Source organism: Eulemur rufifrons, chromosome 2, assembly GCF_041146395.1.
Source record: "Eulemur rufifrons isolate Redbay chromosome 2, OSU_ERuf_1, whole genome shotgun sequence".
Classification (NCBI taxonomy): domain Eukaryota; kingdom Metazoa; phylum Chordata; class Mammalia; order Primates; family Lemuridae; genus Eulemur; species Eulemur rufifrons.
In genome coordinates, this window is record NC_090984.1 from 17,536,137 (window position 1) to 17,562,303 (window position 26,167).

The 26,167-nt window shown below is 54.9% G+C and overlaps 1 protein-coding gene across 3 annotated transcripts; it reads left to right on the forward strand.

Annotated features, from left to right (window-relative positions):
- Positions 1–59: 59 nt before the first annotated feature.
- Positions 60–19,914, forward strand: SGTA (small glutamine rich tetratricopeptide repeat co-chaperone alpha). 3 transcript variants are annotated; one of them, XM_069480765.1, is made up of 12 exons: positions 60–114; positions 9,865–10,003; positions 10,568–10,674; positions 10,969–11,053; positions 12,277–12,376; positions 13,397–13,501; positions 14,131–14,269; positions 15,027–15,089; positions 16,648–16,685; positions 17,713–17,802; positions 17,978–18,100; positions 19,378–19,914. In XM_069480765.1, exons 2-11 carry the CDS (start codon positions 9,904–9,906, stop codon positions 18,090–18,092), a joined length of 942 nt encoding a protein of 313 aa, XP_069336866.1. In that variant the 5' UTR covers positions 60–114; positions 9,865–9,903; the 3' UTR covers positions 18,093–18,100; positions 19,378–19,914. The 3 variants fall into 3 exon arrangements, with proteins under 3 accessions (XP_069336866.1, XP_069336855.1, XP_069336877.1); XM_069480754.1 differs by having other exon boundaries at positions 104–114; positions 9,837–10,003; XM_069480776.1 differs by having other exon boundaries at positions 104–114; positions 9,837–10,003; positions 10,972–11,053.
- Positions 19,915–26,167: the final 6,253 nt, after the last annotated feature.

Genomic DNA, 26,167 nt, shown 5'->3' on the forward strand with positions numbered 1-26,167 from the left:
GGCAACCAGCAGCGGCCTCATTCTGCGCAGGCGTCGCGCCCAGGGGGCGGGGCCGGGCGGCGCCGTGGTGCGCAGGCGCAGCCGTCGGTGGGTCGGGGCTCGGTCGCCTGAGAGGTGAGTGAGGGGCTCTGTGCTGGGCCGGGTGGGCTTGGGGTCTATGGCTTGGGGCTCACGGGGTGCCGGAGCTCATAAGAGGAGGTTGGTCAGGGGCTGCGGTCGCTACGACCCGCCACGTCCTGTGAGTAGGCAGCGCGGAGGGGAAACTGAGGCCGGGCAGCGTCGGGCAGGCCCTGGCGGGTCCTCGTCTCCCGGCCCCTGGAATCGCTGGTCCGCAGGCTGGCGGCGAGGTCGATAGGAGGCGAAAGCGCCACGCATGCAGTTGAGTGTTCGCTGCTGCCCTCGTTCTTATTAGCTGCCGGGAGACACTGCCCTTTGACTCGGGGACCCCCGGTTGTGGGGACTCAAGTCGGGGCTCTTGTCCCAGGGCCGCCAGTCATTGCCTGGGTGACCGTGGCCAGCCTCTTGGAACCTCAGTTTCTTCCTCGGTAAAACGGGCGTTGTCAAAGTCCCTGCCTCCCAGGCTGAGAGCCGCAGGGCCCGGCGCAAAGTGAAAACTGCAGAGGGTTTGCAGTCGCTTCTCTTATTTCGCGTTTAGGGTCTTTGGCATATCGTACTCGAGGTGGGGGGAAATACGGGGTTGAGGACCGGCCCACCACGTCGCGCCCGCTGTGTAAAGCTGGGCAAGTCGCTTTCCCTCTCTGAGCATCCCATTCCTTCTCTCTGAATAGGAGTTGTAAAAGTATACGCCTTGGAGGGTACTGTAAAAATTTTTTAATCAGGTGCTTGGAACTTGATAATAGCTCGCTTGAGAATCACTACTTTTGTTCTTAGGTGTTGGAAAATACGTGTGTCATGTGCATCCCTTAGGCTGAATAATTTTCCTGTTTTCTTTTGGTTATTTGGTTTTTGATTGTTGTTTTGTTTTGATTGTTTTGTTTGTCTTTCCTCTCCGTTGACCAGTGGTTCTCAGCTGGGGACAGTTCTCTCCCCCAGGGACACTTGGCAATGTCTTCAGACACTTCTGGTTGTCATGACTGGGTTGGGTGGTGCTCCTGGCATGGGGTGGGTGGAGGTCAGGGACGCTACTCAGCACCTGCAGTGCCCAGGAGGCCCCCCGCTCCACAGAAAATGATGCTCCCAGAATGTCAATAATGCTGCTGTTAAAAATCCTACCCTAGACCAGGGATTCTTTGCCAGTGTGGGCAGCAGGGGGTGTGTGAGCCCAGGAAATTGTGTGCAGGGTTTTGTGTGTGTGCCTAATTGTGTAGGGAGAGGAAAGGGCACTTTGGATTTTAGGCTCTAGGGCCATCCTGCCTGGGTTCAGAACTCCTGATTTGCACTGTCACAGCTGGGTGAACTTGGATGGCCCCCATCTTTCTATGCCTCGGTTTTCTTCTTTCGTAGAATGGGGACAATAATAGTAACCACCTCAGGTGTATGAGGATGAAACTACCCAAGGTCTCAGCAAACTGACTAGAGAAGCCCAGTGCGAAGGCTCACGTCTGTAGTCACAGCTACTCAGGAGGCTGAGGCGGGTGGATCCCTTGAGCCCAGGGGTTCCAGGCTACAGTACGCTGTGATTGTGCCATTGCACTCCAGCCTGGGCCACAGAACGAGAGAAAAACAAACCAACCCAAACCTGTGAGCAGAAGGTCAAATCCAGCTGCGGCCTGTTTTGTGAATGAAGTTTTCTGGGAGCACGGCCACGTTCCTTCATTTACACATTGTGGCTGATTTTGAGCTACAAGGGCACAGTTGAGTAGTTGCCACAAAAAACCTATGGCCTGCAGAGGTGAAAGTTTTTCCTCTGGTGCTTTCCAGAAAACCTGTGCTGGCCCCTGAAATAAGCCGGTGCATGCACAGCACTTAGCTGGATGCCTGGAAAGTCCTGAGCACGCCAAGGATTTGAGCAGAGGTTTTATGATTAAATCTTCCTAGAAGCGAGAATGACTCCAGACAGGCGTAAGCTCTCTCCCAGATCATAGAATCTTTGAGAGCTGTAGTCTACTCAGTTCTACGTTTTTTTTGTTTTTTTGCCAAGACCCAGTGCTGGCCCTGGTAGGAAATGCTCAGTAAAAGCTGAAGGAATTTTTGGTAGGTGGGCAGGACAGTTTGTTTTTTACCCAGAAAGAAGCCAAGACCCAGAGAGGAGTGACATCCCCACAGAACTCTATCATTTGACTCTGAATTTGCCAATGATCTAATGTGTCCCTTAGTTTGCACAGGTTAGACACTGCCAGGTACAGGGGTTCAAAGGAAGGACAGGCCCCATAAAGGGGTACAGAACCTGGTAAGACATGCCAGACAGAGGTAGGACGAAGACTCAGGGTTTGCAGTAGTGAGTTTCTTTCCCAGAGGAGTTGGAGGAGCGGTGAGCGCTTGAGTTTGAGTGGGCCCTGCAGATGACGCCGGCTGGCGAGGGGCCTCCTTGCACGCTTGTGAGGTTCCAGGGAGCAGTGGAGGATTTTTATGTGCATGATGACATCCTGGTGGCATTTTAGAAGAAAACAGGGCTTTCATGTTGGGAGTGGACAGGACTGAGGTAGAACTCACATGTCCCAAGATGGCGGCAGGAATGGAGACGGAGCAGACAGCTTTCCTGACTTTGCTGTGGGTTGAGGACGGGAGTGGGCAGGGGGTACCTCTCCTTCCCAGCGTGTAGGGAAGCAAAATGACCTCTTGTTGGTAGGGTGAGCCATTTTTCCCTTTCAGTGATCTGTTCTGGGCAGGGAAATAAGACAGGAATAAAGGCTCTGTTGTTTTCATTTTATTTTTATGGTAGTGAGAAAATGAAAAGGTGATATATAGTCATAGACTCAGAGCTGAAAGGGATCCTGAAGCCCACCGAGCGGAGCTGGCGCTGGGACCAGCGTCCTCCGCCTCTCACACCAGGCCCGGTGATGGTGTCTGAGCGCTCATAAAGCCCTCACTGTTCAGAGAAAGAGTGGGCCTTCTCTGGGAATGTTGTCCCGCAGCCAGAACCCCACAAGTTGTGATTGTTCAAAAGACACTGGGCGTGCCTCGTCGCAGTTGAGGAAGGAGCGTGCCTGCCCGTGTTTGCTGCATCTGGCTCCAAAGAGCAGAAAACTTTCTATGTGAAAATCCAGGTGTTGAAGGAAGATCTGAGAACCATCTTGTGTCCTCCCGGCTTGGTGAGGGGAGAGAAGTAGCAGGTTCTAGAACCACAGACCCACATCACTTACCAGGCTAGGCCCTGTACTTACCTTAGGTAAGTGGCCCTCAGCCACAGATCCACTGTCCCTCTTCTGCAGCTCTGAAACCCAGAATACTCTGCAAACAGATTTTCCAAAAGTTCACAGCAGAGTTATTTGGCCAGAAAAAGCTGACTTGTACTGACTGGAACCTTCGTTTTCCCATTTAGTGGCTGTCAGTAATTTTCAACTGGGGCAATTGGCGATGTCTGGGGACATTTGTTATTGTCACGACTGAGGGTGCTCCCGGCACGGAGAGGGTGGAGGCCAGGGACACTGCTCAGCACCTGCAGTGGCCAGGACAGAGGATTATCCACCCAAGATGTCAACAGTGCCAAGGTGGAGACACCCCGAATTAATTATTTGGGAAAAAATTAAGTCTTCTTCCTGCTCACAGTGGACACCAGAATAAACTCCCGATGGGGCAGACAGTACAGACCAGGTGACCCCCCAGTTCCTGGGACTCCCCACCTCCCTCCCTCCCCACTCAGTGTGTGAATTATTGTTTTTAGAGTCAGGGACTCACTATGTTGCCCAGGCCTGAAGGTTCCTGCCTAGTTTATGCATTTAAATGCGTAGATGGTCATGGGACTTAAAGAGTCTCTTGGGGGTCAGTGGACTCCGCTGAACCAGGAGGGGGTCTCACCTAAGGGCAATTCTGCTCAACTCTGCCGGAGACATGAAAACAGCAACGAATGGGTGTGGCTGTGGGCCAGGAAAACGTTATTTACAAAAACAGGCGACTGGTAGTAGTTTGTCCCTGCCCCAGGGGAATGAGGAGAAGAGGGGAGCGGGCAGAGACCACCCAGTCTGCCCCACTGGGGCTGACAAGTTCACTGGGGGCAGGGGTGTTCCAGCAGGAGGGGCAGCATGTGCAAAGGCCCTGATGTCAGGCGTGGACAGGAGAAAGATTGGAAGAACAGAGAGCACCAGAAATGAGTCTGACTTCTTTCGATTTTCTGATCCCTCAGTGATCCCTTCAGGAGGTCAGTAGCTGCCTTCTTCAATTCTCACAGATTTCTTTGTTCTATGTTAGCTCCCAAGGACGCAATACAGATACCCCTGCTGCGCGCGCGCGCGCGCGCGCGCACACACACACACACACACACACACACACACACGCAGCCCAGCGTGGGTCTTGCTGGGCCCCGGGTGTCGGACAGAGGAACAGTCCTCAGAAGTGGTGCCTGAACTCGAAGCTCTAGCTGTTAACTGTATGATCTTGCACTCGCCACTCCTCTGGACCTGTCACCCCCCCTCTGTAAGATGTGGTGGTGACCCCCAGTCTTGTAGGTTTGTGGGAGGACTTAGGCAGGACCGGTTTCTGTGACTTGCTGTTGCTTTGTTCCAGACCTGAAGTAGGTAAGTCAGGTACAGCCTCATGGGAGCCTTACCTGGTTCAACCTGTCGTGTAATCATTTAAAGTGTGACCTCCTAAGAAATGCAGAAACCTTTGTGCACTAAATGGACGCCTGGCCTGTGACCTTCAAGCCTGATTTAGAACACAATGTACAAAAGAATCAAGCTGCACAGGTCACAGAGGGTCTTTTCCAAAGGACCCCAGACTTTGAAAAGAAACTTTTTTCTAAATACGTAGAATTTACCATGTTAACCATTTTTCAGTGTGCAGTTTAGCAATGTTAAGCACATTCACATGGTTGCACAACTATCAGCACCCTCCAGCTCCAGAACTTTCTCATCTCCCCAAACTGAAGCTCTGTCCCCATGAAATACTCACTCCCCGCCCCCTCCCCGGCCCCTGGCACCCACCACTCCACTGCCTGTCTCTGTGGATCGGATGACTCCACGGACCTCCTGTGAGTGGAACCACACAGGATTTGTCCCTCTGTGTCTGGCGTCTCTCACTGAGCACGATGTCCTCAGGGTGCATCCACGCTGTGGCCTGTGTCAGAGCCTCGTCCCTTTTCATGGCCGAGTGATATTCCAGGGCATGGATGGTCCAGGTGTGTTTGTCTACTTACCTGTCCGTGGACGCTTGGGTTGTTTCCACCTTTTGGCTGTTGCGAATCATGCTTCTGTCAAAACAAATATCTGTTTTAAAAAAAACTCTGTAAGTCAAAAATATCTTGGGTGGCATTTGTCTGTTTTCCTTGGGTTTGGGGGTCAGCAGACCTGACTAGTTTGCTCTCTGAACCCCATTAGCCGGGGCAGGTGACTTCACCGTTGCGGCTGCACTTTCCTGTGTGCAGTGGACCCTGCTGTGTCTCACAGGAAACCCTCAGATTCTGGGCCAGCTGTTGGTCTGCCGGGCTCTGGTCTGTCCCGATCCCAGAACTCGGAGGTGTGGGCTCTCCCCTGTGTGCAGAGATGGGGGCAGAAAACTCATCCCCACGGAGCTTTCTGGGAGACCCTAACTTCCTGTCCAGCTGCATGAAACACAGCTCTTTTAGGCCTTTCTCTTTTAAAAAATTGAGAATATAGTTCACATGGCATAAAATTCAGTGGCTTTTAGTACATTCACAGACTTGTGCAATCATCACCGTCGTATTCTGGAATATTGCATCACCCCATAAAGAAGCCCCGTCCCCATCAGCTGTCACTCTCCGCCCCCTCCCCAGCCCCTGGCAACCACGAATCCACTTCCCGTCTCTGTGGATCTGCCCCTTCTGACATTTCATGTAAATGGAATTATATACCATGTGGCCTTTTGTGTCTGGCTTCTTTCATTCCCTTTTTTTTTTTTTTTTTTAAATAATTATCGATGGTTGTCGTTTTCCCTGAAATGGAAACAACTTCAAGCACACCCTGCGTGCCATGACTTCTAAGCACCGAGTGGCCTCCATAAGCTGAGTCTGATGCCAGCGGCGTTTAAAGCCTGGAGGGTCACTGACCTGCCTGCCTCTGGCGAGTGTCAGGTAACGAGGATGTGGTCAGGGGGCCCACTCCTCGTTTTCTTTGGGGCACAGGCTCCTCACCCCCTCTGGGGCACCTTAAGGGGACTAAGACGCTAAACAGCCCCGATTTCTCATGGGGTATGGGGGCAGGTCAGGCAGCTGCTGAGTTTGGGCCCCAGCCCCACCCGTCACTGCCTGCGTGGCCTTGGGCAGACACCGCCATCCCCAGTCTGAGCCTGCGTCCTTTCTCAAAGGGTCACAGTGCCTACCGTGTAGGTCACCGTGCAGAGGGACCCACAGGCTCTTCATGCTGTCCTATTATTATTCTAGTCCAGAGTCTGTCCCCTCCACCCTGGACATTGGCCAGGTCATTCCTAATGGGGGCGGGGAGGGTCCTGGGCACTGTAGGGTGCTGAGCAGCGACCCTGGCCTCTGCCCACTCTGCGCCAGGAGTGTATCTCTAGACTGCACCAGGTGTCCCCTGGGGCATCACACCCACTGAGCACTAACGTTGTGGGCATTAAACAGTCTAGAAGGAGGTGGCCGTGGGTGAGTAGCATCCACGGGGCTCCTGCAGTGTGCCCGCCTAGAACGTGAAGGCTGCGTTTTAGGGGAGATCAGTTTGTTAAAAATTCTCCGGAGGTGCCCCCTCCTTTGCCAAGGTAGCCATGCAGGTATTTCACAGCGTCGATGTTCTAGGTCTGCAGGAAGCAGATCAGACAGGTGGTCTTTGTGTTCTCGGTCCTTGGGGCTCTGCTTCCAGTTTCACCCGAATGGGGCCTGTGCGTGGGTGGTGGTATCCAGACGGCCTCCGTGTGCGCACATGTGTGTTAACCTGTGTGTCTTGGGCCATCAGACATCTGGGCGCTTACGGCTCAAATGGACATTCGTGTAGAAAGGATACAAAGCTTCCTTTTCTTGTGGAAGGAGGAGCTGCCCCTCTGGCTGCCGGCTCCCGGTCCCCAGCACAGTGGCGAAGCACAGCTGGTTGCTCTTTCCTCTGTCCCTTGGCACTGTCCCTTGCGGTGGACACAGCAGTCATTGCTTCTTTCCGTGTTGTGTTGTGACAGCCCGGTCCTCCTCATGGCCGCTCAGCCCTGGGCAGACTACCAAGCCCTTCTGCCTGAGTCAGCGCATCTAAAAACAGGAGCAGCCTGCCCGCTGGGGTGTTTTAAGGGTAGAGGTGGTTCTCTACTACAGGCCTGCCTCACAGCGCGCTTGTTTATGGGCCAGGGCTGCCAGAACAAGGTGCCACCGGCCCGCGGCTTAAACAGCAGAAACGTGTGGACTCACAGTTCTGAAGGACAGAAGTCGGAGATTAGGTGTCAGTGGTGCTGGTTCCCCCTGAGGCCGTGGGGAGGACCCTCCCAGGGCTCTCCCAGCTTCTGGTGGGAGCTGTTGATCTTTGGCATTGCTTGGCTTGTGGGTGCTCACCCAACATCTGCCCTCGTCCACACGGCATCCTCCTGTGTTCCTGTCTGTGTCCCTCTCCTCCCCTTTTTTTCTGCGACAGGGGCTCACTCAGTCACCCAGGCTTGGAGTGCGGTGGCCTCATCATAGCTCACTGCAGCCTGGAGCTTCTGGACTCAAGCTATCCTCCTGCTTCAGCCTCCTGAATAGCTATGACTATAGGCGCACAACCATGCCCGGCTAATTTTTTCTATTTTTGTAGACATTAGGGTCTCACTATGTTGCCCAGGCTGGTCTCGAACTCCTGGCCTCAAGGGCTCCTCCTGCCTTGGCCTCTCAAAGTGCTGGGATTATAGGCGTGAGCTGCTGCATCTGGCCCAAATTTCCCCGTTTTATAAAGACACTGGTTATGGCACTGGGGTCCCACCCTACTCTGGTATGACATCATCTTAACTGATTCCATCTGGAAAGACCCTATTTCCAAATAAGGTCACATTCTGAGGTCCCAGGAGTTAGGACTTCAGTATATGGATTTTGGGGGACACAGCCCGTAACAGCATTCATCGAATGGAGCCTCCTGTCTGTGTGACTGTGTGTGCGCAGAGGGTCGTTGGCGCTCAGCTAGGGGTAGAATCTGGCAGGCAAGACCCCCGGGTGTGCTGTTTCTGTGCTGCGTTAGCTCAAGAGGAGAACGTCAGCCACCTGGGTCCTGGGACAGCGTTTCTCCGTCTAGGTGTTTGTTATTTCAGTCGCTTTTTGGAAATCGGATCAGGGCACAAAGCACAGAAGATTAACAAGTTATTACGAAGCAGCTGTCACAAGCAGATGTGAAATTCGTTCTAGCCCGGTGTTTTCCCTCATTCAGCCCCAGGCTGGCGGTCCGCTCGGCCAGGCCCCGTGCTACCCAGCCTGCGTTTCAGGATCTCCCCACGGAACCCCTCTGGGGGGCGAGCTCAGCCCCTGTACCTGATCCCAGCAGGTCCCCACTCCAGAGACCTAGGGCTGCCTCTCCCTTTCCCTCTACGTCTGGTCGCCCAGGGCACAGGCCACAGCCAAAAAGGTGGCCTGCTGAGCTACGCCTCTCTCTCCCTGTGCGCCGTCCAGCGGCGAAGGAAGCGGCCCCTCTCAGGGAGACACCCGGGGCCCTGGGTGGGGAGGGCCTCCAGGAAAGGCGGGAGGCCCGGCCGAGGGGACTGTGGTGGCTTCAGAGGGCGGGGGCCCCCGTCCCTGCACAGGGCCTCCCTGGGCATGCTGCCCTGCCACACCTTGATGCCAGCGCAGCCCTTCCACTGCCTCCTTCGGCCAGGAGAACCCTCCACTGCTGCCAGCAGAACTGCTCAGTCCAGGAGTCTTTCTGGCGTAGCCACAGCGAGTGTTGATCTGGGCACTTCTGGCACATGTTCAAGAAGAGCCACCACCCAAGGCTTAAATTTCCTAAAACCAAGCAGCGCCTGCCAGGACGGGGCTGCACACCCAGCGTTGTGTACTCCGTGTCTTCCTCCTCCTCACACCCACCCCGTGGGGATCTGCTGTCACCTTCCCGGGTGACAGAGGAGGAAACTGAGGCTCAGAGTTGCTTTCCTGAGATCACACAGTCAAAAACGGCCAACCCAGGTCTGTGCTGCACGACTTACCCTGAGGAATTGTGATATTAACAGCAGATGCCGGGGGGCCCCCGAGAGCCGTGGTCCCGACAGCGGCCCTAGTGGGCATTTCCCACCTTTCAGACATGAGGGCCGAGGCTCAGACAGGCGAAGTCACCCACCCAAGAGTCCTGGGAGCTCAGAGGGCGGTCACCCGGCTCCTTGGCCTCTGCTTCTCGAGTCACGCTGCTGTGATCCACGACCCAAAACGTCCCCGGCCCCCTCTCAAATGCAAGGGCTGTGCCTTAGTCAGGTCTGGGGCTGCCATTGAATGACCACAGTCTGGTGGCTTAAAGCCACAGAGATTGGTTCTCTCCTGGCTATGGGGCCAGAGTCTGAAATGAAGGCGTCGCAGGGCTGGGCTCCCACGAGGCCTCGGTGCTGCAGGAGGAGCAGTAAGGAGAACTGGGAGTGCGGCGGGCAGCCCCCAGGTACCTGCTGACCGCGATCGCTTCCGGCCCTGTGCATGGGTGGATCTGGGAACTCCGGAGCCTCGGGTCCGTCTGCGAACGGGCACAGTTAGACATTTCCACCTCAAGTGAGACGAGCCAGCGCCAGCAGAGCGGCTCTATCAGGGCGAGTTAGGGGACAGGTCTGGGGTGTCTGGTGGGGTGTGAAGGGGCACAGTGGGGCAAGGGACTTGCCTGTGCCCCCAGCACTCAGGCTCCAAACTTGGCCCCGAAGATCCTGAGGACCCCCCAGCGTTGCTCCTCCCGGCTCAGGATGGACAACAAGAAGCGCCTGGCCTACGCCATCATCCGGTTCCTCCACGACCAGCTGCGGCACGGGGGGCTCTCGTCCGACGCCCAGGAGAGCTTGGAGGGTAGGTGGGCGCCCGCCACCCTCCCCCTGTCCCCCCATCCCAGGTCTCAGGGAGAGGAAGCTCTGGAGGTGCCCTCAAGAGGCTAGTGGGCTCCTGTCTGGGACTGATGCCCCTGGGACAAACCTAGTAATGCAGGACTTGCCTTGGGGCTGGCTTCAAGCTCTTCCTCCAGCCGGGTTCCCTTGGAGATCTGACAGTGTCCCCGGGGACCTTCCCCCCAACACACACGGACAGCCTGAGCCCCCACCGCCCCCTAGCCAGGTGGCCCCAGCATTGTGACCCCACAGAGGCCCGAGGTCACCACGTGGGCCCCACTCTGCCCATGGCCTCCCCCGCCGTCGCAGGGTGTGCAGGGCGTGTCCGTCTGTCTCCAGTTTCTGAGGCTTGGGAAGGAGGAGAATTCCAAGCAGGGGCCCTGGGGGGCACAGACGTGCCCAGTGTGTCCCGGGGTCTTTGAGAACAAGCGTGGCTGGAGAAGAATACCCTCAGCCCTGCCCTCTGGGCCCTGAAAAGTAAGCTCGGGATTGCCTTTGACACCTGTGGGTGACTTTTCCCCCCTTCCAGTTGCAATCCAGTGCCTGGAGACCGCTTTTGGGGTGACAGTGGAAGACAGTGACCTTGCACTCCCTCAGACCCTGCCGGAGATATTTGAAGCGGCTGCTGCCAATAAGGTGAGCCCCTAGGCTTCCCCCAGCCCCTGCCCCCCAGTTAAGAGCAGCAACAGTGGGTGACATCCGCAGGGCCTGGGTGCTCTGCCTGCATCATCTCGGGGGCTGGGAACCTCGGGCCACAAGGAGCGATTGGCTGTCCTCGTCCTAGAGGTGGGGCCTGAGGCACAGGGGCCAGGAGTGCCCTGCAGAGCCTCTGGGTCCCTCGGAGCCTGGCTGCCCTCTCAGGCGGCCCTGGAAGTCAGAGGGCACTGGGCTGGAGAGAGAGGACAGAGGTCGTCTTTGCCCTGGGGCCAGGAGATGCCGCAGGACCTGAGGAGCCCCGAGCGGACCCCGCCTTCCGAGGAGGACTCGGCGGAGGCAGAGCGCCTCAAGACTGAAGGTGAGGGAGGGGCTCCCTGTCCCTGCAGTAGTAACTGCCTGGATGCAGGGGGCCGTGGGAGAGGGGGAAGCCACCTGGTCCAGACCAGCCTGGGGACGTCTCTCAAGGGCAGCAAGCTGGTCGCTGGCGCTGGGGGAGGCGATTGTGAGAACACAGATGCACGACGTGGAGAGATTCTGCCCTCGTACGCAGCTGGTGGTTCCTCAAAGGGTTGAACAGAGTTTCCATGGGGCCCAGCAATCCCACTCCTAGATCCACCCCCAAGAGACCTGGGAATGTGTTCCCACAACAGCTTAACCACGAACATTCACAGCAGCATCGTTCACAACAGTCAAAGGTGAAAACAACATAAGTGTCCACAGATGGGTGATGGATAAACCCAAGGTGGTCCATCCACGCACTGGAGTATCACTCAGCCAGGAAAAGGCCACAGTGTGGATGGACTTTGAGGACGTCGTGCTCAGTGAGAGACGCCAGACACAGAAGGACACACAGTGTGTGACTGCATTTATATGAATGTCCAGAACAGGCAGATCCACAGAGACAGGACGTGAATTTGTGGTTTCAAGGGGAGGGGGAATGACTGCTGATGGGGACAGGGCTTCCTTTTGAGGTGATGGAATGTTCTAGAATTCGATAGCAATGATGGTGGTACAACATAGTAAATATACTAAAATCCACTGAATTATACTTTAGGGTGAGCTTTATGGTACGTAAATCATATCAGCAAAACTGTTTTTAAAAACACAGGCAGAGCCCATCTCCCCAATGCCTGACCCTTAACTGGGGTCATGGGGTGGGAGCGGGAAGCTTGGGTTTGTGTCTTCAGAGCTGGGTCTGGGCCAGCCTTTCTCCTCCCGCCAGCCAGGACCCGTGCCTTAGAGAAAAGTCCCGTTGCTGAGTATTCTGGCACACGGGCCCCTGCCTGGGCTGTTTCTGAAGGAAAAGAAAAAGGACAGTGTTGGTCCCTGAGCCGGGGTCACGACCCATGCAGTGATGGCTGCCATGGCTGGCACAGGTCAGGCCCTACCGCCCACCCCCACACCTTAGCGGGTGCGGAGACCAGAGCTCGTGGCTGGACCCCAGCAGGTCCAGATGCCCCCGTAGCCGAGACTGAGAGTTAATCCCCTTGAGTACACGCCAGAAGAGCCAAGAGCGATGTCGTCTAGACCCCTGAGTCAGGCGTGGATGACCTGGCTAAACGTTCTTTTATTCCTCTTCAGGGAACGAGCAGATGAAAGTGGAGAACTTCGAGGCCGCCGTGCACCTCTACGGCAGAGCCATCGAGCTGAACCCTGCCAACGCCGTCTACTTCTGCAACAGGTACCAGCTCGGGCCTGCCTGGGCGGGGCGGCCAGGCGGCGGCACGTCCTTGTCCTCCGAGATGCTCCGCAAGGGCCTGAGACGGGGGAGGCCTCTGCCAGTGAGGGGTCGTTGGGGGCAGTTCTGCACGTGGTCAGGTGTCAGGCACAGCGAGGGGGTTGGGGAGAGTCGGTAGTGACGCTGAAATCAGGAGGCTCCGTGCTCCACACAGGACGTCACGCCAAGAAAATAGCCGAGAATGTGAGAGCATCTGTGCATCTGTTCGCGGTAGTGTGACTAATAATAGCGGAGAGCCGCGTCTGGCCTCCGCTTGTGAAAGGCGGGTGACCCGCGGAGCCTCCCATGTGGAGCCATGCTCGCGGGCTGGCAGCGGCCAGGGGGAGGAGTGGGAAGCAGAGGATCGCGCGCTCCCCTGGGCGGCCACGGCGTGACCCACCCCGCCTCGGGTGCAGCGCCCTGGGGTTTTGTTTCTCTCTCACCTTGTGGTTTGCGTCTACTCCTAGCTTAGGGGAAAGTTGCAGGGATTGTGCAGCGCGCTCCGGCCTGCCCTGCCCTCCACGTGGCTGCTGGTCACCAGGTGGTTTCTCCTTAACGCCTCTCTGTGCCTGGGAAACGAGGAGGAACGTTAAGTGAAATACTAAAACTTGGGAAAATGGCTCATATGTCGTAAGCTGGTAGCTTTGACGTCAGCCTCTCAGTGGCGCTGGATCAGTTTTTTGTAACTCGCTATTTGGCAGTATAAACCAGGATCCTGCTCGCTGCTCTCGTCCAACCACAAACCTAAACACCGTCACAAACAGATAAAAAAGTTCAGAGTCGCCGTTCTGAGCGGCCTGTGGTGTTTTGAGCCCATCACCTCTCAGCAGCCCAGTATCAGCCCCATCTCCATGGGGAAACTGAGGCTCACAGCCCAGGTTGCGCCTCTCAGGTAGCGCGGGAGGAACACGGCTGACTTCCCTCCTGCTGCCTGCGTGGCGCAGAGCCGCTGGTGAGGGGCCCACCCTGTCCCTGTCTCCTCAGAGCTGCGGCCTACAGCAAGCTCGGGAACTACGCGGGGGCGGTGCAGGACTGCGAGAGGGCCATCTGCATAGACCCGGCCTACAGCAAGGCCTATGGCAGGATGGGGTGAGTGCTGCCCAGCGCCTGTCCCACCCTTCTTCTCAGTCTGGGCCGCCCCCACTTTGTGTGGTTTTTCCACCCCTGAGACCGATTCTCCGCCCCTAGTGCAGTCCTGACACTAACTTCAGAGTGAGCTTGGTCCCTGTGGGATTTCTCCGGATTGCATCACTCGAGGGTTTTTATGACCGAATCTCCTTGCGGGTCGGGGAGGGTGGGCTGGGAGTCCACTCTCTGCTCCACATCTGCTCCTCTGGGGACCAGCTCCATCCAGGGTTCTGCCCCACCAGTCACCTCTCACACAACTCAGGTGAGGGTTTCCAGGGCTGCTGCTGCGAGACAAGAGATACTCCTGTGGTTCAGGAAGTTCCAGGGGTTCTAGGAACCCTGTGCGGGGAGCCAGGGTGGAGACCAAACGCACATTTCTCGCTAACTCACACACCCCCCTCCCTCCGCTCAGCCCCACCTTCGGGCTTGGGAAGTACTTTTGTGTGTGGCGCCATGAGCAGGCAGGGGTGATGCCATCCCTGGCGGTTTGGGGGTTGCTGGGGCCCACAGGGACCAGGGCTTGGAGAGTGGCCCAGTGGAGTTGCGGTGACAGGGACAGGCCGCCTCCTGGGGCCATCTCTGTCCCGCAGCCTGGCGCTGTCCAGTCTGAACAAGCATGCGGAGGCTGTGGCCTACTACAAGAAGGCCTTGGAGCTGGACCCCGACAATGAGACGTACAAGTCGAATCTCAAGATCGCAGAGCTGAAGCTGCGAGAGGCCCCGAGTCCCGTGAGTCTGACGGGGAGGCGAGGGCGGCCCAAGGGTGTTCTCCCTAGCCCGAGGCTTGGCCTGTGTATTGTAAGGGTCCCTGGGAGTGTTTCAGTTGGGTGTGGTGAGACACCCAGAGTGGGAATGACTGTCGTAGGGAAGCCATTCATGCCTATAGGTCCCTAGAAGCAGGAGGCAGGCAGGGCCACCCGGGAAGGCCGGGCTAGGGGCACACGTGGGCAGGAGCCTTCACTGTGGCTTTGCAGGCAAGGCAGCATGAGCAGACTCGGATTGGCTCGTGTGAATCACGTCAGCGGGCCCTGGGTGTAAGGGCCACCCCTGGGCATCTGGTACCTGGCCCTGGTGATTAAGGCAGACAGATCTTGGCCCCCAGCGTGGGCTCCCAGTGAAGGAAGTGTGGGGTGTGGGCTGTGGGCCGGCTGGTTTGCATCCGAAGGGTGCACTTCTGGGCCGGCCCTTTGCTATCTAGGAATCGGCCACCCCTGGGAGCGGCCAGCTCTCCCAGGTCTGCAAGGCCCTAAGGTGTCAAAACATCAGAACACAGAAAAAAAGGCTGTAGATAACATACCACGCTTTTCCCAAAGCGATCAGCCCTGTGGCTCGAGCCTTGTAGTTCACAGCCCTCTCTGGCCGTGGGGACTGGCTCAGGTGGACAGAACGTCGAGCCCTGTAGGGGACGTTGTTTCTCAGTTCCCAGGGGCCTGCCCGTCACGGTCCGTGTCCAAGCGTCACTAACCAGTGCTGTTCTCACCCGCAGACGGGAGGCGTTGGCAGCTTCGACATTGCCGGCCTGCTGAACAACCCGAGCTTCATGAGCATGGTTGGTAACAGCCCCCCACCTTCCACGGGGCCCCCCTTCCCGCCCCTCTGCGTCCCCACACGATGCAGGTGCTCACCTGCCGAGTCGTGGCTCTGCCTGGGCCAGGGCTTCCCGCTGTCGGCCTTTAGTACCAGATGATTCTCACTTGCTGGGGGTGTCCTGGGTGCTGCAGGGAGCTGAGCTGCATCCCCGGCCTCCAGCCACTCTGTGCCAGGGGCTCCCCCACCTCAGTTGTGATGATCAAAAATGTGCCAGATGTTGATGTCACATGTCCCCAGGACTACCCCGAAGCAAAGCCCACCAGTAGTGAGCACGGAGAACAAACAGTATCCTTCCCCTCCCGGCTGAATAACCAGGAAAATGAAAAACCGCGCCCCACCCTCAACCAGCCTGCTTCCCCCTTGCAACGTGGGGCCAGTGGTGACGGCACAGCCACGTCCCCTTCCTGAGGTGCAGATGAGATAACTCAGCACCAGGTGCCCAGGCCCCCTCCCGATGCCAGGATCCTGGTGCCACAGAAGGGACATCGTTTGGCTGGGGCCCTCAGAGGGCCGTCCCCGCACATGTCCATTTCCTGGGTGGTCTTTCCCACCCTCCAGCTGATCTGCTGGCTACCACGGCCTCGAGATGCAAGGACTCCCCTAAAACAGGTAGGAAGAGAAAAGCCTCCACCCTCACTGGCAGTCAGAGGAGTGTTCTCGCCAGAGCAGGGAGCGTGTAGCCACGTAAATCAGCAGGGACTGCCATGTTCACTGTGGCCTAGGCCACTGGCCAGGCCGCCCAGAGACCTGTCTGTCTCCATGAGAAACGGGAGGGTGGGCGGGCGCTGGCCCTTCAAAGGGCATCTCGGCCCGACTGCTTCTGACGTCAGGCACGCAGGGTGGGCAGGTTACAGCCCACTGCAGGGTTTGTTAACAGAGTTCTATTGGCATGGCCACGCCCATTCACACTCGGCTCAGGTATATGGTACAGATACACAATACAGAGCTGAGTGGGGTCAGAGACCCTGTAGCTGGTGACCCCTGCTAAGTTCCTACTTGTCCACTTTAAGTAGATCCCAAGGAGTAATCCTAATGGGCAAGTTAGTACAAGGAAATGCCCAGGACAGCACTCTCACCTGATAGAGCAAAGCCGGAAACCAGACAAGCCCCCTAGTGTCAGGAACGGAAAGGCATCCGCACAGCCCACCCTGAGCTGCCGGTGGAAACGTGACGTGGCGCTGTGGGATCTTGCTCAAAACAGGTGTCCAAACAGGACGTCAGTGGTAAATGTGAGGTCCCAGCTCATGAGGAAGGAGAGGCAGAACATGGGAAAAGGGTGGGAAAGACCAAATGCCCAGCTCCTGCTGGTGTGCATGTGCTTGATTAAGTTGAAGATTCTTTTATTTTTGTTATAACCCTGAAGTCAGCCAGCACAAGCTGGAGGAGCGCTGGAGGAGATGCATGCCTCACCGAGGCATTCGAGCCCTGAGCACAGCCTGCAAGATAAAGATTTGTAATTAAAGAAAATAATGTGTGTGGAAGCTTGCTTTTTCTGACAAAGCTGTTCTTTTTTTCAGGCATCAAACCTAATGAACAATCCCCAAGTTCAACAGCTGTAAGTGACAACCATTCTCCTTTGTATCTGCTTGCGCCTAAATGTCTTTTTACTGTGGCAAGATACACGTAACATAAAAGTCAACATTTTAACCTTTGAAAGTGTACAACATAGTGCATCAAGTACATTCACAATGTCGTGCAGCTGTCACCAGTATTTTTAGCACCAAAACATTTTCATCACTTCCAAAAGGAAGCCCCGTCCCCATCAGCAGTCACTCCCACCCCCTCCCCAGCCCCTGGCACCCACGAATCCACGTCCCGTCTCCGTGGAGCTGCCTGTTCTGGACTGTCACGTAAACGGAGTCACACACTGTGTGTCCTTCTGTGTCAGGCGTCTCTCACTGAGCACGATGTCCTCAAGGTCCATCCACCCTGTGGCCTGTGACAGAGCCTCGTCCCTTTCCGTGGCCGAGTGATGTTCCACGTGTGGACGGACTGTTTTGTATGTCCTCATCCCTCAGTGCTCACGTGCTGTTTCCACCTTTTGTGAATGGCGCTGCCGGGCATGTTGGGGCACAAGTTGTTCTTTGAGTCCCTGTTTTTAGTTATCTGGGATGTGTCCCTGCGAATGAATTGCTGGCTCACAGGTAACTGTTTAACTTCCTGGGGAACCGCCAGCCTGTTTCCACGGTGAGATCGTAAAGCACAGTTGCCCAGCCACAGCACTGCGGGCACATGGGGCCGTGCTGGCCCCTGCAGGTGCTGAGCAGCCTCCCTGCCTCCACTCAGCAGATGCCAGGAGCTCCTCTGCCCCAGTAATGACAGTTAAATGCTGACATTGCCAAGTGTCCTCTGGGGATAGGATCACCCTGGCTGGGAACTGCTGTCTTTGCCAAAAAAGGATGTTCCTGGGAAAGCTGACAAAATTCACAGGGCCTGAGGAGGGTGGGTTTGGGACCTGCGGGGTCCGACAGGTGGCAGGGGAAGGGGTGAGAAGGAATTCTCTCCCGGGCCATCAGTGAGGGGCCGCAGTGGGGCTGGGCAGCTGCTGTCCTGTCTGCGCGTCACAGGCTCTCTATTTGCAGCATGTCCGGGATGATTTCGGGCGGCCACAACCCCTTGGGAACGCCAGGCACCAGCCCTTCGCAGAACGACCTGGCCAGCCTCATCCAGGCGTGAGTGGTCCCCTCGGGGAGGACATGGGTGGGCGGCAGGGCGGGGGGAAGCGGGGACACAGAAGGACCCGGCGTCCTCTGGGCAGCCAGAACCACTTGAAGGGTCAGCGGGGCCAGGTGGGGAGGTGTGTCCCCTCCTCCTCGGGCCTGGCTGAGCCCTGACACCTCCCCACAGCGGCCAGCAGTTTGCTCAGCAGATGCAGCAGCAGAACCCGGAGTTGATAGAGCAGCTCAGGAGTCAGATCCGAAGTCGGACCCCCAGTGCCAGCAACGACGACCAGCAGGAATGACCTGCCACGTGAGTCCCCAGCGGGGCAGCAGGAGGCACGGGAGCCATGCTCGGGAGGGCCTCCCTGAGTCACGGAGGCCAGGGGTAGGTCTCCGATCTCAGGACCCTCCCTTGGGTCGGAGCTGTGGGGGGCTGGGGCTGATCCCCACGGGCCCTGTGCACAAGTGTTAGGACAGCCACTATAGAGGTGGCAATGAGGTTGCCCGGGCAGTGGTGAAGCCAGGGCCAAGGACCTGCTTTTGCATCCACTCCCGAGTGGTCTGCCTGTGTTTTGTGGGGTTCTTTTGTTGCTGTTTTCTCACTGTGAACAGGTGTTATGTTTACAATTGCCTAAAAACATGCCCAGACGTCCCAGGTGGGTTCAGGGCCCCGTGGCTGTACTCCATCCCCAGGGGCTCCTGGCCTCTGTCTCATCTCCAGCCAATGCTGACTCCCTGGGGTGGGTGGCAAGTAGCCCCCTGTCTTCCCCAGGAGACGTTTTATTCTGCTTTGATGAGACCTATTGTTATTTCGCCATCATCTCCCCTCACACACATACCCACACTTTTTAAATGTTTTAACCATGCTCACTCTAGAAAATTTTAAAGGACAGAACATTAAAAAGCATTAAGAGTAACCTTTTATCTTTCTGCCCAGAGCAGCAGCCAGCATTAATATTTTGGGCACCATTTTTTCTCCTCTCTCTCTCTCTTTTTTTTTTTTTTTTTTGTTGAGATAGGATCTCACTCTGTTGCCCAGGCTGGAGTACAGTGGTATCACAGCTCACTGCAGCCTCTAACACCTGAGCTCAAGTGATCCTCCTGCCTCAGCCTCCCGAGTAGCTGGGACTACAGGCACTACCACCATGCCCTGCTAATTTTTTTTTTTTTTTTTTTTTTTAGAGAAGGGGGTCTCGCTATGTTGTCCAGGCTGGTCTCGAACTCCTGGGCTCAAGTGATCCTCCCTCCTTGGCCTCGGTGCTGGGATTACAGATGTGAACCACCACACCTGGCCCTTCTTCTTTTTAATAAGCTTTTACATTTTTGTTTTTTTTAAAACATATTCCAGATCAATTTTACACTGTTGTAACCTTATATCCAAAGTAGCTTCACCAACACTTTCATGTCTATACTAGTAGAACCTTCTAGATAGTGTCCATGTTCTCTCTCTGTGCTGATACGATGCCCCCAGCCACATGTGGCCACCGCGTGAACGTGGCCCATCTGCCCTGGAATCGCTCCCCCCAGACGGTGCTCCGTATCCTGGGCTCCCACCTGGGCCCTGAGCCTGCGTGTCTCTCCCTCCAGGTGCCCCAACCGTGTCCTCCCGGCCGACCAGAAGCATTCTCATGTTTCGCCACTTCCTCCTGCTGGGCCGCTCGAGAGAGAAGAAGAAATCGGATGTGCATGTTAAGATGGATTTTTCTCCCTGTTTTTCCTTTGCCCCTCCCTTTTTATACTCCCTTATGGCCCCCAGACCCCTCTCGAAACAAGAGCCAGCAAGCCGAACGCAGACCAGCAACCGTCTCCCCTCCGCCTCCAGGAAGCCCAGTCACTAAAGTATTTTCTAGAACTCTGGGGGTGTGTCTCAGGCTGCCCTTGGAGAAGTGGCAGGTTTGGGGTTGAGCCACGTGGTACATTCCCGTGGCTCCGGGAGCCCTTTTTATAGTCCCCCGCACCCCTGCCCCTCATCCTTGGGTCTGTTTTCAAGAACTCTCCTGTCCTGTGAGAAGCCACCTTCTAAGTCGACCTCTCTGCTCACCCGGCCACCCTGGCCACCTGCCTGCCCGGGAGAGCTCACTGCCAGCCAAGGCCTGGGCGCCAGGGTCCGCCGGTGACCCATGGGCCTGGTGTCTTTGCATGAGGAACTCTTTAGCCGCAGACACCTGAGAGACGACTGCTGTCACCCATGCCTCCCCAGCCCGGGAGCCATCCTCAGTGCCCAGGACCAGCGTCTGTGACTTCTTTTCCAGCCGAGCATGTTGACAGACACGCGTTCCATTCCTGCCCCCGCTCCAGTCCTCATGGCTGACAGCCAGTGGCGTGATCGTGGCCTGTTGTCTCGGGCAGAGGTCCGCCTTTGTGTGTCCCATTCCGCTGTTCTGCCCCTGTGTGGCACAGGCCCGGGGTCCTCATGGGCCTGAAACAGCCACCGGAGCTAGGAAGCGTGGCCTTGGCTCCTGAGGGCTGGGGAGGGAGGTGAGCTGTCCCGGCAGCAGTTTTGTCAGCTGGCGCGTCCTGAGGCTCCCTGGCAGTCTCGGGCCATGTAGACGCAGTACCATGTGTCGTAGGTAACCAGTAGGAAGAAGGGTCACCACTGGCCACGGCAGCCAGACGTGTGCTGACTCCCATGCTAACCGTGGTGCAGAGCGTGACGTGGGAATAAATAGACGTCGCGATCTCTGTCCGTCTCTGTGTTGGCCTCTGGGCACCACCGACACCCCCTCAATCCCAAACTTCCAGGAACTGCCCCCCCCCACCAGCACGGAGTTTGCGGACCACCCAGGCTGTTGTGAGTTAGTCACCTCAGTGCCCGGAGCGTGAGACCGCCTGTGTCAGCCCTTCCTTAGGTGCCCGGCCTTTACCCTTCCAGTCAGGAAGAACCGAGGTTTGTAGGGGTGAAGTTCAGGTTCAGCCATTATCCACTGTCAGCTCCCAGAAATCACACCCCAAAAATCACAGTCCGGAGGTGAGGCCTGGGCCACGGCTGGAAGGTGGGCAGGGTTCTTCAGGTTAAGGCAATGGGTCTCACCTGGGCGGCAAGGGCACACTCAGCAGTGTCTAGGGACACTTGTGGCTGTCACAACTGCAGGGGAGAGCTCCTGGCATGGAGTGAGTGGAGGCCGGGATCGCTGCTCAGCATCTGCAGTGCCCAGGTCGGCCCAGTGTCCACACTGCTGAGGAGCAGAGCACCTAGGGTAGGGCCGTGAGTTTCAAACTGTGCCCAGCCCAGCAGTGTCAGTGTCACATGGGACCTCAGTAGAAAGGCAAAGTCTTGGTCCCACCTTAGACCTGCTCTGGAGGTGGAGCCGGTCGGGTGTGTTCATGGTTCCCTCTGGGTGGTTCTAACGCACACCAGAGCGTGAGAAGCCCTGGTCCGGTCCGTGGGTTCCCCTAGTCCAGCTCCCTGTTGGATCATTTAAGCAAGCAGCCCAGGTGACTTCGGCACACCTGCTTGGAGAACCCTACTTTGAGAAACACCAGTGGGCGCTACACTGCGTTGCGTATCCCACAACAGCCTGCACGTCCGTGTTAGGTCCTCCCAGGTACGTCGGTTCATTGCCCCCACCTTGCTTTGTCCACCGCCAGGGGAACCCGCACAGCCTCTTCCAAGTTCACCCCAAACCCAGCCCAAGTGCTGAGGACGCATCCAGGAACTTTCTGTTCTGGAATCACGGGGGCGGGGAGGAGGAGCTGTCAACATCTCATCCCAGAAGCCAGCGGCTCCTCTCTGTGACTTGATGGGAACCGTGTCGGAGATAATTACCGCCCTATCCCACACGCGTCAGAAATAGGATCTTTCTGCATATTCCCGTCAGAGGTGTGCTGAACAAAGGGACGGCAACTAGGCGGGGCTCGAGTTTAAGTCGTGACTTGGGCTTCCAGGAGAACGTTGAGCCTTGAGGCAGAAAGCAGCTGCCACCATCTGAAATCAGGGATTAGGAGGCTCTGCTGCCTCTGCACTCAGGGTGTGCGATTCCCCGGCAGCCCAAGCCCACCGGGGTTGCAAACCCCACCAGACTAAGTCCCATGACACACCAGGAGGAAACAAATTGTGTCTTTCACGGGAGCAGAGGTTCTCAGCTGGGGGCAGTTTTCTTCGCCAGGGACACTTGGCAATGTCTGGGGACATTTTTGATTGTCACAGCTGGGAAGAGGGGGAGCTCCTGGCATGGGGTGGGTGGAGGCAGGGACGCTGCTCAGCACTTGCAGTGCCCAGGACGCCCCTCCCCAGAGGATGACCCAGCCCGGTGTCCGCAGCACCCGGGGCGAGAGACCCTGCCGTGCAGTATTACTGGCCCGCAGTAGCCCCCAGATACACATGTCCAGTAAATGAATGTCCCAAACCAATTTGCCACCAAAAAATTTGTTCACTGGCTCTGGAGTGTCCCTTTATCTTTGAAGGAAAATATTTCACGCCAAACTGGGTAACTTGAGAACCCAAAACTAAGTCCACTTCCCCATCTAGCAAAATCTGTCATTTCAAACTGTTATTTCAAAATCTGAGCGGAGGGCAAGCAGCGGGAGGTGGCCCCAGTAGACGAGGAGCTGGGGCAATGCCACTCGGGGCCACCAGGAGGCGCGCTGCGGCCTGTCCTGCCGGACCAGCCTGCGCCTGCACCTGCGGGTTGGAGCATCCAGGCGAGGGTGAAGGGTGTGGCGGCTGGTCCCACAACAACCCAGGCTGGAGCCCAGGTGCAGACCTCAGAACTGGCTCTCCTTTCACAATGACACAGAGGAAACGTGCCCCTGAGCAGCGATGTCCTGCTCCCACGAGGCCACAAGTGTGTACGCAGCTGACCAACCTCAGCCCAACTCCTGGGCTCAAGCCATCCTCCCACCACGGCCTCCCAAAGTGCTGGGATTACAGGGGTGAGCCACCACTCTGGGCCTATTTCACATTGTTTCATTTTGTATTTCCGTGATCATCTTCATGGGTTGAACATCTTTTCTTATATTTATTTGTCTCTTATATTTGTTCTCCTGTGAATTGTCCATTTCATCTCTCTTCCCATTTTTATTTCAAGACACTTGTTCTGTCTCAAGTGCTTTCATAGATTATCAACATTTCCTCCCAGCCTGTCACTTGTATTTTAAACCCATTCACAGTGTCTTTTACTATTGAAAATTTTGGAACGGTTTGATGCAGTCAAATTTGTTAGTATTTTTTTTTTCTATCTCACTCTCAACATACTTGCTCATACATAGGTCCTGGTGCCTAGGAGGTTTTCAGAAACATGTATTGAATGAATAAAAGCCCACAGCGTATGCAGCTCCTTCTTTGAGCAGCCTCATTCTCCAAATAGTTATGAATAAACATTGCACGCTATGAATTCTTCCATAGGAAGGAATCATCCCTGGTGTGCTGGTATTACAAGGCATCTTTCTTATTGTGAATTATGAAAAACAGAAACAGAATCAAGTCACTTGGTGTCTCCTAATAAAAATAGCTACCCACGTATTATGTGTTGCGCATGATGAAGCAAGTGCCGTGCAGGTGGAACATGGCATTAAATGCTAAGAGCTCATAGACATCTCCTGCATAACCTCTGCGAAACTGAACTCAGTCTTTTGACACCTTCAATTTCTGTGCCTCCTCCAGGCTTTCCTATTTTAGGCAACAACACCAAATCCATCAGATTGCTCAAACCAGAAGGCTAGAAGTCATCCCTGACACCTCCTCCCCCCTGCAGCCCACACAGGCAAACCAGTGCCAAGTCCTGTCAATTACTCACCTTCCAAAATATTTCTCAAATTCACCCACTCTCCATCATCTCCCCTGCCAATTCCCTCATCGAAACTGCCATTGATTCTTGCTGAAGTGGTTTTTAACTAGCCTCTCTACTTCTATGCTTGCTTCCCTATAATTCAGCCTTTCTTTACACAAGACTCAAAATAATCTTAAAACATAAATTAGATTACAACCCTCACCTGCTTAAAACCCTTCAGTGAATCACACTGCACTTACGATAAAATCCAAATTCTGCAACATAGTCTATGAGCCCTGCCCTTATCTCTCCTCTCCCAGAACATTTGGCCAGCCTGGTTTCCCAGTTCTCCAAACATGGCAAACCCTTTTCCACCTTTTCACCAACTGTTCTCTCTGTTGTCCCCACTTCTCAGCACACTTGACTTCATTAATTCCCACAAAGAACTCTCTCTCTCTCTTTTTTTTTTTTTTTTTTTTGAGATAGAGTCTCACTCTCTTGCCTGGGCTAGAGTGCCATGGTGTCACCCTAGCTCACAGCAACCTCAAACTCCTGGGCTCAAGCGATCCTCCTGCCTCAGCCTCCCAGGTAGGTGGGACTACAGGCACATACCACCATGCCCAGCTAATTTTTTCTATTTTTTGTTGTTTGGCTAATTTCTTTCCATTTTTAGTAGAGACAGGGTCTCACTCTTGCTCAGGCTGGTCTCGAACTCCTGAGCTCAAGCAATCCTCCCACCTCGGCCTCCCAGGGTGCTAGGATTACAGGTGTGAGCACCCCCCTGGCCTCTCTCTCTTTTTTTTTCTTCATGGTGCTTAAGTCCAACCTATAGTTTTCCTATTCCGTGTGTGTATTAGTTACCTATTGCTGCATGACAAATGACCCCAAAACTGAGTGGCTTGAAATGGCATGTATCATCTCAGTTTCTGTGGGGCAGGAATGCAGGTACAGTTTAGCTGAGTCTTCTTCTTCATTAGGTCCAGCACACACCCAAAGAGAGGGAATGAATTACACAAGGGCAGGAATACCAGGAGGTAGGGATCATTTGGGGCATCTTAGAAGTCTGCCTGCCACAGTATGTTATTACTTCATTCATACCTGTCTCCCTCGCTGCAGCATAACTTATGAGGGCAGGGGCTTTGCTTTTTCTTCCATTTTATCTTAAATTTTTAAAATTGATTTTTAAAAATTGTGGTGACATAGACATAGCATAAAATCTACCATCTTAACCATTTTTAGAGCACAACTCAGTGGCATTAAGCGCATTCTCATGGCTGTGCAACCATCACCACCCTCCATCTCCAGAACATTCTCATCCTCCCAAACTGACACTCTGTCCCCATGAAACACTCACTCCCCACCCCCTCCCCAGCCCCTGGCACCCACCATCCTACTCCCTGTCTCTGTGGATTGGATGACTCTAGGGACCTTTTGTGAGTAGAACCACACAGGGTTTGCCCTTCTCTGACTGGCTTGTTTCACTGAGCGACCCTTCTCATGCCAAGTTCATGGTCGGCCAGTGAAAAGATTTTGGCTAACAAAGGAGTCCTGTCTTCTCCTCCATAAGTCTGGTTGCTTTGATGGGGCTGTGGAGCAATCAGTTTTTTTAATTGATCTAAAAAAGATTAATTGTTAATAATCAGCCTTGACTTTACTTGACCTATCAGCAGCATTAACACAACCACCAAAATGATTCCATTAAAATAAGTTGGATTTATCACATCTCCGATCAAAATTCTGCAATGGCTTTCTATTTCCCCCAAAGGTCTCTCAATGCTTTCTAAGGCCCTTCACGCTCTGTCTCCCTGATCTCCAACTATGCTTCCCCACTTCACTTTGTTTTGGCCATGGTGGCCTTGTACACTCCTGGCCTCAGAGCCTTTACACTTGCAGTTCCTTCTGTGTGTAATGCTTTACCTTCATATACTCACTTGACTAACTTCTCCATGTTCAAGTCTTTTCTCAATTATCTCTCAATGAGATCTATATGAGCATCTTATTTAAAATAAGAACTCACTAGCTGGCACTCTTTTTTTTTTTTTTTTTTGAGATGAAGTCTCGCTCTGTAGCTCTGGCTAGAGTGCAGTGCTGTGATCATAGCTCACTGCAACCTCAAACTCTGGGCTCAAGTGACCCTCCTGCCTCAGCCTCCCAAGTAGCTGGTACTACAGGCATCACCATGCCCAGCTAATTTTTCTATTTTTAGTAGAGACGGGGTCTCACTCTTGCTCAGGCTGGTCTCAAACTCCTGACCTCAAGTGATCCTCCTGCCTTGGCCTCCCAGAGTGCTAGGATTACAGGTGTGAGCCACTGTACCCGGCTAAATCTGCTTCTTAACAGAATGGAGATTTTTCAAAGAATTAAAAATAGAATTACCCTACGACGCAGCAATCCTCCTACTGGATATCTACCCAAAGGAAAAGAAATCAATATATTAAAAACATACCTGTACTTGTATGTTAATTGCAGCACTATTCACAATAACGAAGATTTGGGATCAACCTGTGTCCATCAATAGAGGATTGGATCATGAAAATGTGGTGTATATATACACGATGGAATACTATTCAGCCATAAAAAAGAACAAAATTATGTATTTTGCAGCCACATGGGTGGAACTGGAGGCCATTATCTTAAGTGAAACTGCATGTTCTCACTTGCAAGTGGGA